At 37.3% G+C, this 13,181-nt stretch overlaps 1 protein-coding gene across 1 annotated transcript in view; it reads right to left on the bottom strand.

The window, feature by feature from the left end:
- The window catches only part of SHPRH (SNF2 histone linker PHD RING helicase), a 56,668-nt gene that overhangs the window by 37,946 nt on the left and 5,541 nt on the right, over positions 1-13,181 (bottom strand). Inside the window, exons 4-9 of the mRNA XM_075707076.1 lie at positions 8,287-8,505; positions 7,887-7,965; positions 6,939-7,089; positions 5,044-5,149; positions 4,264-4,520; positions 3,136-3,831 (exon numbers count right to left, since the gene is read on the bottom strand). Of these exons, the coding sequence (XP_075563191.1) occupies positions 3,136-3,831; positions 4,264-4,520; positions 5,044-5,149; positions 6,939-7,089; positions 7,887-7,965; positions 8,287-8,505 (1,508 nt within the window). The remainder of the gene's footprint in view (positions 1-3,135; positions 3,832-4,263; positions 4,521-5,043; positions 5,150-6,938; positions 7,090-7,886; positions 7,966-8,286; positions 8,506-13,181) is intronic.

Consider the following 13,181-nt stretch of genomic DNA (forward strand, 5'->3'; position numbering starts at 1 on the left):
AAGAGACACTTTAATAAAAATGCTAAAATACCAGTACAGCTTAATGAGTGCATGCTTTTAGCAGTGTTGCTCATATAATATGAAACCATTCATAAAACCTGTATTCCTGTAGTAGCATGGTGGGAAATCCATATAAGTAACACAGATAATAAATGCAATACAGATATTGGTGCAAAATTTTTATGTATCATTATTTATATCTTTGCAAAACATTTTTTTTTCTCCTTTGAAGAACAGGGGACTTCAGTATTTTCTACATCAGTTATTTGTTGCAACAGTTGTTCGCAGGATAAGTATTCTGCAATGTTGTACGGAGCAACATTATATAAGTCAGTGTTACGTGTCTGGTCCTCTCCTTTACTGTAGATGTACTACCTTTCTCCCCATTGCCCCAAAAATTTCACAGATGATTAGGCAAAGACAGAAGTATGCAACAAAATATTCAAAAAACAGAAATGATACTCTGGATAATGTTTTATCTACAAAAAGGATTTCTACAGAGACTCATGAGATAGAAAGAATACCCTAGTAAGAAACAATCCCTGTGCACCTACCGAGTATTATTATAAACCTTTCATATTGACATTTGTTCTAATAGCAGAAGTATTTTTCTTATCTCCCTTGTCATTTTAAGCATACTACTTTTGGAAACATACAACAGTTTAAATAAAAAAATTAAGAAGCTAAACCAAACATTTTACTATATGCTGCCCCATGGTAGTGTTCTATATCTAAAGAAAATAAAATACAGCACATATTATGAGTCCCAATATACTTAAAATACCAAAACATGTTAAAATTTCAAATAATGTGTGGTACAGTACACAATCAAAATATATTTTTAGAATAGGAGTGTTTTCTCATCTCCAGGATTTTTAGCTACTAAGAACAATTACCAGAGCTATATATCAATTGCCTTTTTTTTCCTTCTCATACAAACTTTTCCCTCTTGCTCCCAATTTACTTCAGGAACCTACTTCAAAATTACAGGCATCCATTGGTTACTTTAAGAACTTTGCCATCAGCTACTTCTTACCACTCATTTAGATCTGTATATTAATCACAGTATTAAAACAGATAAGGCTTTTTTCTGACAGATACAGGAATATCCCTATCTCTTTTAGAAAGAATCTACCTTCTAGTTTCAACTTCAAATAGCTAGCATCTTTCTATTCCTCTCTCATTCTGCAAGTTCATGATTTATTTTATAAGAATGGACCATCTTGGTTAGTGTTTACAAGTACCTACAAACACTTTTACCATTTAAGAAAATCACACCATCTTTCAGTCCCTCATAGTGTCACAAAATCTAATGTTCTCTTAATTCATGCAACTAATAGTTAAAAATACCAAAATTAAGGTGACCCCATAAAACCTTAGTTGATTCCTCCCCCCCTTGATGATCAGTGTCTCTGTAAACTGCAAGAAACACTTGCAGAAAATGTCTGTTCAGCCCCAGAGTGTGACAACAGAGCATGTGCAACCAGGTCAATGCACATGAATGAAGGGGAGAGGAGGGTGAGAAAAAAGAAAAAAGAAAGAGCATGCTCACTGAAGCAACTGTTAAGAAGAAAAAAATAGCTGTCAGTCTAATGATCTCTTCCAAGTATTTATGAACAGATTTTCTGGAGGTTTATAACTTGGCCAAGTTTTGGTTGATTTCACAGCAGCAGGAAAAGACAACCTGCCACAAAGCAACACCTACTGATAAATTTTAATTTCTTGTTCTATTACATAAAACCATTAGAATTTCACATGGGTTGTAAGCAGTTGGAAGAATAAAAAACACCCTTCACATGCAATGCAAAGCCTGTTAACATGGGAAACTGGTTCTTTGAAGCATCTGCACTATTTTCATTTTAACTGTACAGGAAAAAACCAATAAATTTTCATTTTGAAGCAACACTGAAAGCAAGTCTGGATGACTTACAGTTGGCAGTTAAAAGCAAATGAAAACAGTGTCTTAGCATGGAAGGTGTCACAGCTTAAAGTACTGACATACAGTATTTAAGCTATTTTACTGTTACCATGTAAATCTATTTCTGACAGTTTTCATCAAAACTGGGATAAAACTTGGACTGGGTCATATGAAAACTGTGCAAGTTTTACACATTTGTTAGTTGCTGCACTAAAGCTAATTAGACTGCTCACAGAAATGGCTTACTGGAAGCCTAGAATTCATTTATATATTGGGCATCTATGCAGGATAGCTAAAGGTATCAGATATATCCCCAGATACAAAGCTCCTCTCTTTATCAATCTACGACTACTGTTATTTTATTCAAAATATAAGAGATCTCCGGTTCTCAGAGCACTTTATCATTACAAAGGTTCTTGCCTACTAAAAATATGAGAGACAAAACTTGACTACATCATTAATAAAAGGCAATGGCTACCCTTGAATACTGTGGTAACTATACTAAAAAAAAATCCTGTATAGCCATAGTTACTATATGTATAATTAGGTTTATTTTAGTGATAGAGCTATTAGAAATCAAGTAAAAGGAAAATACATGGTCTCCAGATAAGCAACAACCTAATAAATACGGCAGATGCTATAGAGACAATGGCCAAGTTGTAATGGTATTACTCTCAGTAAACACCAAGGCCCAAGACTTCTTTTGTAAAGCCTGAGAACCAGAAATTCAACAGTACACTCCTTACCTACTGAAACATTTGTTTTTTATCTAGAACGAAATGACAAGCAACTGTCAGAGACCTGCTTGGGTGCAAATGTACGGTGAGACAACACTGCCAAGACACCTATAGTTAGGCCTGAGTTCCTTGGTAATCTTTCAGAAAAAAAAAAACAAATAAAACCACAAACAGCCTTCTCTCAGAAATCACCTGTTGTTGCAACTGCTCAAAATTTGATTCCATTGATAAAGATATCTAGTCCACTGTATCACCTCCCAGTGACCAACTAATAAGGAAAAAAATGAAGAACTAAATGCAGACAGTCTTTCTGGGACACCAATGCACCGTGTGTTGCCAAAGCATAGGCCTAATAGCAAGAAATATAGAAATCTGACACAGAGGACAAAGAAACCTCTGAGTTTTATGTGATACAGAGTATCAGACAGGAAGCCCCAAGTCTTGATAAACTCTCCAGAATATGAAGCTATATAATCTTACCAGAACTCGAAGAGAAGATGATCTTACATGCCTGTTGATCTCATCTACCCACTGATGACAAATAGAACTTGGAGAAATTATCAGAGTTGCTCCTGTGGAAACTGGTTTCATTGCCACAAGGCAATGAGGACAGTAGAAGGGCTTGATCTTCAGGTTTTCCTCTTTGTAGTTTACACATTCTGCATGCTGCCATAAGTAACATTTCAGGCACTGCACACGAGCTTTATAGTCAGCCAATCCAAGCTCACCACAGATGCATTCAAAACGATATTCAGAAGTATTAAATGGAAATACAGAACTGGCATGTTGTATGCTACCGCCGGCATGTTCTTGGGAACATGAGGACTGGTCCTTTGGGATTTCCTGCTGGACATCAGCTGTAGTTTTAGAAATATCAAAATTGGGATGACTGTTCATATCACTGGAGCCAAGGAGGTTGCCATGCAAGTCAGCAGACTTTGGGACCACAGCTTCCTGCTGAACATTATTCTCTTTTACAGAGTTCTCATTATCTGCTTCAGCTTTCCTGTTATTTTTGCTAGTTGTACAATAATCATGTTCTTCCATGGTGATATCCACCCGTAAAGGGGTTTTAAGTACATTTTCAGAAGTGACATCACTATTTCTTGATTCTTTGGTTTGAGTTTTAGCATCAATCAACTGCTTCTTCTGAATGCTTTCTGAAGTCCTTCCTATCTACAAAGTAAAATTATTCAAGAATGTCAGACTTTCTCCTCACCTTTTTTTTTTTTTTTTTGGAACATAAGAATACATCAGGACATAGATATTAAGATTTTATATCAATTTCCAGTTTGAGGATTTGGTTAACGTTTGCCAGTGTTTAAAAGACAACTTCACGGTAAGAACAATATATCTGCCAGCCCCCATAGCACTATTTTAAAATATTTACAACAGATGGAGTTAATATTTTAGCCCCAAATTTGATCTACTTATGATTTCTGCTTCTTTGTTCATGAACGTCAAAGCAAATGCTGCAGTTTTCTTCATTTTTATCAATAAGCCAGTGTCACTGAACCAGTGCACACAGGCAACACAGCTGAGAGTAGCATGCAATTGGTAGAAGATCTGCCTGTGCAGTGTTCTTTGAAGTACAGCAGCATGTTTTACCTGCTCTTTGGTTCTTTCTCGCCTCTTCTGTTCCTTGTAATTCCTTCCCAGCTTGAAAGACCCAGCCAGACCATGTCCTTTGACTTGCTCTATTACTTGTTCTGCGATTAGTTTTTCTAGAGTTCTTTTGAGAAGCCGTCTATTTCTCTGTATGTCATACCTATATATAGCACTGATGTACTTAAATATTGCAATAATGGATGCTCCTTTCTTCACATTCATTTCCTTTACAGCTGCTAGTATCATCACTCGTAAGCCTATACATAGAATCAAAGCAAAAAACCTTACAGCTCGGATAAAATGAAAGTTACCTCGGAAGATGCATATTAAAGGAACTCTAAACACCGTGTTCACCTAAAAAATGCAAAACAAAGACAGGCAGCAGTTTTGACAATGCTTTACTTGAGGCAGTCCTACAAATGGCTATTTTTTAGTGATTCCAAGACAATCTTGAACAGTAACAGAAATAAGTCACTCAATTTTCTTACTGAAGCTTATGAAAAGACAGTGTATTTCAGTTAAATGCATAAACTCTCCTACAATGACCTTTAGTTACATGGAGCTCTGGTAGCACAGAGGTCTGATTTGGTAACTACTTTTAACTGTGGATCACTTCTTTGTGGCATGCGATCCTACATCACAGTGCTCAGCAAAAGAATCATTTCATTCTGCAGAAGTGAAGAGTAGCCTTGAACTCATAGTGAGTGTTGTAAGTGTCAGTCAGTGTTATAAGACTTATGCCGAAAGCAAAATGTATTTAAAGTCATCAGAAATACTTACTGGGATATTGTATTTTTTCCTTCAATTTAAGTTCCATTTCCTTTGTTTTTTTCTTTTTATTTCCTTCTAAAGGTTGAGGCGGAACAAAGAAGTTCACGAGCTTACCCTAATGCAGACAACATTAAATAGTTATTAGCTCACATCTCTTCACAGTAATTCTGAACTTCATTAATTTTTTCACATTTGAAAATAAGCGTAAGCTGCTTCAGTGTGTGCTCTGATCTCACTAATTTGCTCAGATAGCACATTTTCAGTGTACAGAGTGATACCCCATTCAGTGCAGTTTCTTGGTGAATGGTGTTCAGCACCCTGCACTGAGAACAGAAAGAGCAGCCCTGCAAGCTGCTTGGGTCCTCCACTACTTCAGAATAAAGTTGCAGGAATCTGTAACTGTAAGTGATCTAGGTTACCGATGGGGGGAGGAAAATACGTATTTAATATATAGCTAGAAACACAAAGGCAGATAAGCAATACAGATTGAAAAGCCCTAGTTAGCTGCATAACAAGGAAGTTTCTCTTTTCAGGGATTGCCCCCCCCCCCCCCCCCAAATTTACTCTATTATTAGTGATTCAGGAATAGTGATTTAATTCAAGGAGACGTATACTCAAGAACCAGGATACAAAAAAGAATCCTGAAGCTGGAACAAATGCAGTGCCAGTATTTCTGTGATTAATTTTTTTATAGCTGTATACATTGACACTTCACTCTGCCCCACCCAATTGGTTGCTTTGCAGACTTCATAGAGAGTAACTGCAGTGAAACTCCAGACACTGAGCCCTACAGTGAGTTGAAATACTTGGAGTAACTCTGACATTGGCTTACACAAGCCAGGAATCATGCAGAAAGTCTCCATTGGGATAAAGCACTTTTGGGGTTTTTTTTCAGGACATCAAAGATATTTTATGCTTGAAGTCAAGAAAAATACAGATGACAAGGGGACTTCTGGATGAGTGGAACAGTGCTTTTTAACCACAGGCAGTGTCATATAATTCTGTTCATAAAGATCCCAAAATATTAGCCAAGACGTCTGTCCCAGCTACTCATACAATGAAACAATTTCATAACTCCAGCTCTCCAAAAGCTATGGTCTCTAGCTATTGCTGCCAGTTGATGTTCAGATGCTTTAGTGCCAATACTCCCCTCTTCACAGTCCTCAGTGCTGACCCTCTGATACATTTAAGACAACTCTTATTCTCTCTTTGAGAATTGGGTCTTTTTAACTGATAAAATTACAAGCAGGCAGGAGATGATCATATGAATAGATGTACAATGAAACTGGGTGCCATGCATTCAAAAGGATGGAACCCACAGAAATGGTAAGAGTTTACTTAAGGATAAAGGTTCTCCCCCTTCAGAAAGAATTTTTGGTTTTAGTGAATGTGCTAAGTTTTCACAGCATGCATGATGAGGAAAGTGAAAAGAGGAAAACTCTTGCTAAATAAGCCCATTTATTATATGAAATAGAGAGGAAGCAGAAATCTTTATTCACTGAGTTTAAATCGTCCCTATTTTAGCACAGGACTTATGTCTAATGGATGTTTGATACTCATCAATACAATGAAGTGAAAGGAAGAATGATTTCTAACATAGTGGACTAAATTACGTATTTATACATTCCTGGAGTGCATGTAAACTACCAGCAACCTATTAACAGCACAGTTGCCTGCTAACACCCTTCAACAATGGCAAACTCTCAATTGCTTCTCATGCAAACCATTCCACTATTTATGCCACCAAGTATCACATCCTACAAAGGAAAAACTTTCACTGTACTTTAATCCAGCTTTAAATCTGGACCTCTATAAAACAGAAAGCAATAAACTCAAGAGAAGTGCATTTCCATTAATTCTGAAAAGTATTTTCTTTGTACTAAATCTTATCCTAGCTTTCTTACCTCAGGCAATGTCAGATTATCTTGTTTAATGTCTGGTCGGGTATGAGTCAGAATAAGAGCCAACACTTCTACTGTTTTTCCAAGACCCATCTCATCTGCCAAAATACCTCCAGGCCACTGGGGTCCAGCAGTCGGATATTCACGGATAATACTAAAATTCAAGTACATTCCCAAATAAAAGTCATCAGCTATAGAATGGTGTAACAGAGAAGCATGTGTTTAGGGACACACACAGCATAGCTTCAGCAAGGCAAAGTTTGTAAAGTGAGGCAGTATCTTTTATCAGATAAGCTGAGGTTGACAAAAGCTAGCAAGCTTTTTGGGTGTACAAACCTGACCAAGATGAGTTTGTATGCCAGAATTTTTTTTTATTTTTCCCCCTCCTAACAGGCCTTGCCTTGCTCACCTTAAGCACATCATAACATTAGTCTCAAAAAAATGGAAATATATTTATATTCACATGTCTTAAAAATCTGAAAGTTATACAGGGGAAAAATAAAAACAAACCTAGCAATCAAAAGGTTGTATTCTAACCAAATTAATGAGAAAAGTGAAACAGAATTAGTAATGCAATACACAGCACTAATAAAAGGCATTATACTGCCTCCTTCCTTTAGATTTTAAAAACATTGGACCAGAAGGTCAAAGCCTCCAATGCTCTCATTTAAAAAAGTTAATCTTAAAACCACAAATTTGCATTGAAATTTAAAAAAAAAAAGGTTTAAGAATTATGTCTTCAACTCAAGATTTACCTATTAACCTGTGCATTATATACTCCAGTTTGCCTTTTTTCCAGATTAAAGATATCACTGTTCTAATTCTTTAGTTGCTAACTGGAAAATGACAGTTATGGATTATCTTATATCTTCCGGGTAAAAGCTGCCAATAAGGTTTTCACAAGATACAACCTTGAGGTGTTCTCTGAAAGAGATAACTATAAAAACATACCAGCCAGTAAATGGATTATAGTAGATTTTTACTCCATCCAGAGTGATGACCTCCCGCCACAAGAAGTGCAGTGCATCTTCTACGGAGAAAGAATTCACATTACTATTACGACATTTCTCTATGAACAGCACACTGCTTACAATTGCTCAGCCTTACTGTGACGTTTAGAGACAAAAAGCAGATGTCTACCTCCACAGTGCTTCATAACCAACAAGATACATCAACTGCTGCTGAGCAAAGTTTAGTTTATTATTTAGTGTACTACCCAAGCAACAGCTTTTATAAAAATAGTAATGAAATAATTAACAAAGCTTCTAATCAAACAGCAAGAAAACATTACCGCTGACAATACAATGCCACTTTCCTCAATTATGCAAGTTTTCCAGACCCATGTACTTGCCACTGCTTGGAGTGCTTGTGAGGTTCTCGCGGTGAAGCATCCAGTTCACAGCCTCACTTTGGTATGGCCTCAGAATAGGAATTAATGCAGGATGCTGCACATCCTCTCTCAGTAACTGGATATCCTCCTGATGGCTGTGCCTTACAAAGTCATAAAGCTCTTCAATATTTTGTCGCTCTAGTTCCATGTCAGATTCTTCCTCATCTTCTTCCAGTTCATCTGCATACAACAAATAATTCAAGACTCACATTATCAATCAACTTTGGTCAACATTTCAGTTAATTTTGCTGCAACATATTCAGTTAACATGTGAAAGCAAGCAAAAAACAAAATGTCATTTAAACATATGCCACGACTGCACCTGACTCAGCTAGGAGTAGGAAACAATGAGCTCTACTTTCCTGCCTGACCAACCTAGTGGCTTTCTATGAAGGAGCGACTGCATCAGTGGACAAGGGAAAAGCAATGGATGTAATCTACTTAGATTTTTGTAAAGCCTTCAACACAGTCCCCCACAACAACCTTCTCTCTAAATTGAAGAGATATGGGTTTGATGGGTGGACTGTTCAGTGGATAAGGAATTGGCTGGATGGTCGCAGCCAGAGGGTCGTGGTCAATGGCTTGATGTCCACATGGAGACCGGTGACAAGTGGAGTCCCTCAGGAGTCCATACTGGGACTGGTGCTATTTAACATCTTCATTAATGACATAGACAGTGGGATCAAGTACACCCTCAGCAAGTTTGCAGACGACACCAAGCTGAGTGGTGCGGTTGACAGGCCAGGAGGACGAGATGTCATCCAAAGGGACCTGGACAAGCTGGAGAGGTGGGCCTGTGTGAACCTCATGAGGTTCAACAAGGCCAAATGCAAGATCCTGCACCTGGGACAGGGCAACCCCTGATATCGGTACAGGCTGGGGGATGAAGGAATTGAGAGCAGCCCTGCCAAGAAGGACTTGGGGGTACTGGTGGATGAAAAGCTGGACATCAGCCAACAATATGCGCATGCAGCCCAGAAAGCCAACTATATCTTGGGCTGCATCAAAAGCAGTGTGGCCAGCAGGTCGAGGGAAGTGATTCTGCCCCTCTACTCTGCTCTGGTGAGACCTCACCTGGAGTACTGCGTCCAGCTCTGGAGTCCTCAGCACAAGAAGGACACAGACCTGCTGGAGCGGGTCCAGAAGAGGACCACAAAAATGATCCAAGGGCTGGAGCACCTCTCCTGTGAGGCCAGGCTGAGAGAGTTGGGGTTGTTCAGCCTGGAGAAGAGAAGGCTGTGAGGAGACCTTATTGCGGCCTTCCAGTACTTAAAGGGGGCCTACAGGAAGGATGGGGAGAATCTTTTTAGCAAGGCCTGTTGTGACAGAACAAGGAATAATGGATTTAAACTAAAGAAGAACAGATTTAGACTAGACATAAGAAAGACATTTTTTACAATGAGGGTGGTCAAGCACTGGAACAGGTTGCCCAGAGAGGTGGTGGAGGCCCCATCCCTGGCAACATTCAAGGTCAGGTTGGATGGGGCTCTGAGCAACCTGATCTAGTTAGAGATGTCCCTGCTCACTGCAGGGGGCCTGGGCTAGACAACCCCTAAAGGTCCCTTCCAACCCAAAGCATTCTATCATTCTATGATTCTATGAAAGTTAAGATTAACATGCTATGGCGATCACAGAGGCATACATAATCAGCAAAGCTCTTCCTTCAGAATTTAAGGATGGAACAACCAGACCTTATTTACTTACTGAAGACCTTCCACTAAACATTTCCAACTGATACAGAACCACAAATAACTCACATTTCAGATTTAAATGTTATCATGGGTCAATGATCTTGCAGAAAGGGGAAAACCACAGTGGGTTGTCAAGGATTTGTTCTTTTTTCATGAAATAAAGCCTTTCTTGATAAAATAACATATTAAAAAAACCCAGGAGGTTCTCTTCAGTGAGTTTTTATGTTAATTTTAAATTATCCATCTGGATAAGAAAATTGTAGCAGTAGGACAATATGAAATTCTCACCACTTGCATCATTGCAAAAATTCAGACGAGGCATATTTTAGAAATCAAAGTCCCACCTCAAGAGAAGTATGTACCCTCTAGGACAGAAGGCCCACCCTTCTTTTCTACCCTCTAGGAAAGAAGGCCTTGTGCTTATATATTTTTCACATAATTTAGATATATGGGCATACACAGAATTTAAGCACTGTAGAACAAAAATTCATGAAAAATTCAAGGGTCAGCATTTTAGGAAACTGACATAAGATGAGGGAACAAAAGACTCAGAGGACAAATTTTAACAGTGTTTTAGGTCTCAAATTAAAAATATCGATACCAGTAAAACAGCTGTACAACTCTATAGTTCAAAGAAAGATACTAACCCTAGCTAGTATTGGAGATAAAGCCACCTTACAGAATTTTTCTCAACAACAACAACAAAAAAATTTAGAAGTCAAGGCCAGCATTTTCACCACAAAGTGACCTTAAGGTATATTTAAAAGTATAATATACTGATAAAAAGAAAAAACAGCTAAAGGCAGGCACAATTAAATCAAATTGTAATTACGATGCTTCCTGCTAACAAAGAAGAGATGTACCTGGCACAAACACCAGAGAGCTTAATCTCAAAATAAGGTTTGGGGGCTGCTATTAGGACTCTCTTTCATGGAAAGCAAAAGCTTTCTTTCATTCAAATGAATAGTGAAGATCAAGAATGGTTTCCAAAACAAACTGCAGGAAATGATGTGCTTATGTATGGCAGCGATCAGTGCCCTCCCCCAATCCTTTTAAGTCAATGGAACAGTTCCAGTGCTTCACAAGGGAGAATTCTGAAAGACAGTAAGTTTCTATAAATTCATGAAAACTGTATATGTAAAGACTTGTAATGTAAAGGCAACCAGAGTGCACATGTGGGGTTATTAATGTTCCAGCTAAACGAAAAGTACCAATCAGAGCATGCAGCTTTATATACTACAGAAACCATTCCAAGAGATCCTCTCACACACATTCCTGACTTCATGGAAAGAACAGAGAAATTAGAGTGATTGCAGAGTACAACTTTGATCAATGAAGTTGATCTATAATGACACCTATCATCATACTTGTTAAAATAACAGTTTTCAAATCTCACATTTCAGAGCATAATAAACTGACTTCTACATAAACTAAGTATGTCCAGAATTTTACAGGGGAGCAAAGACTACAACATAAAGCAAAATGGTTTTTTATACAATTGGATATATTTTCTCCCTACCCTTCTTGTATTGTTCATTCTCTCAAAGGTTTTTTTTTTTTCCTGATTAAATGGTTCTATGTCCCACAGGGATTTTTAAAAGGATGCTAAGGAAGTTTAATAAGTAACTGAGAGGTAAACAGTAAATACTTAATTATGTTTTCAAATGCTTCAAAATGTAATTCAATTACATAGCTATAATCTTAGTACTTTTTACCTTTGAGAAACAGATGGTATTGTACTATCTAAAAATCCAGTTTCTCTGATATGTTTCATAATCAAGTATTCTACTTAATTCCTTCAGTGGCTGAATTAAAGTTCTGCTATTGCATTTGCAGTAGGATCTTTCCATTTTATCTGTAAGGCCATTTCCAGATTGCTGTATAAGAATATCTACATCAATGAAAATGTAATCTTTTCCCCCTTTATTCTAGATTAATGGAAAACTCGTTGTTTCACATTTGGTATTTAAAAATGCCATACAAAGACAAAAAAAACCTCTTCTTTGTACAAAGAATGTATTCTTCTTAAGAAAACCGAAGGAAAATGGTATATGGTATATGCTGTTCCCATGCTACTGTATGTCATACTATAGGTCCATGCCACCATGGGAAAACAAACTCCAAAACATTTACCTTTCACTAGAACAAACAGCAATTAAACAGACATTTTAGTCTTTTTTTTTTTTTAATTTTAATCATAAAAGACTATGAGTTTTTTCATATTAAGAAAGCAGCTAGCTGGATATATGTGATCTATGCCTGTGTGTTCAGTGAAGCAACATGAAGTGACATGTAATATTATATAGCAGATAAAGGATACAAGCTATTATAAAACCAGGTATATATTAAAGCAAACAAAAGAAATCTCTGTAAACAGATTTCTCAAAAAAGTAGTTAGCTTTACAATTAACGTTCAAAACTCATGAAGCTTCTGCATATTAAATAGTTTGTCACTCTTTTGCAGATTCATTAATGCCTCTATCCTATGCTCGCCCTAACTTGAGACGGAATTCCTGCCACAAGTCTCAAAACCATCTAGGACATTAACAGGATGAGTACATTGAGGAAAACAATATATAAAAACTAAATGTAGGGATAGAGAGGTCATGTCCCTTATTTGTGTAAATCCTTGTGCATAACTCCATCAAGACAAGAATTTGGTCATCAATGGGGAGAACAAGAAGCCTCATCTTGGAACATTGTTGCATAGAGTTCATTTTAGATGGATATCGACAAGTGTTAAAATACATACTTACATGCAGTTTTACAAAAAATTCAATTAATTCTGTTTAAAAACAGGTGAAATTCAAACACAGACTAAGTTAGAAATGGAAATCAACTTATGCTGTTAAGACAAATGTATTCATCAGTGTAGAATCAAGGCTATATTATGTTACATCAACAAGTACATGTTTAAAAACTTAGAAAATTAACTGGTTTCACAGTGTGTAACCATGTGGGTTCTTCCCTTCCAAATCTTTTCCATTTTGGTGACATGCTTTATTTCTGATCGGAGTATAGCGTAATGCACACTATTGACTTATATAGTGCTTTAATGACCCCGTTTTGTTTTCTAATACTTTCAGGACAATTCTTTACCTTTGATTTGGTCTGACTGACACTGAACACTGAGTTGATGCATTTACTGATCCATACACCTACCTA

Source organism: Pelecanus crispus, chromosome 3, assembly GCF_030463565.1.
Source record: "Pelecanus crispus isolate bPelCri1 chromosome 3, bPelCri1.pri, whole genome shotgun sequence".
Classification (NCBI taxonomy): domain Eukaryota; kingdom Metazoa; phylum Chordata; class Aves; order Pelecaniformes; family Pelecanidae; genus Pelecanus; species Pelecanus crispus.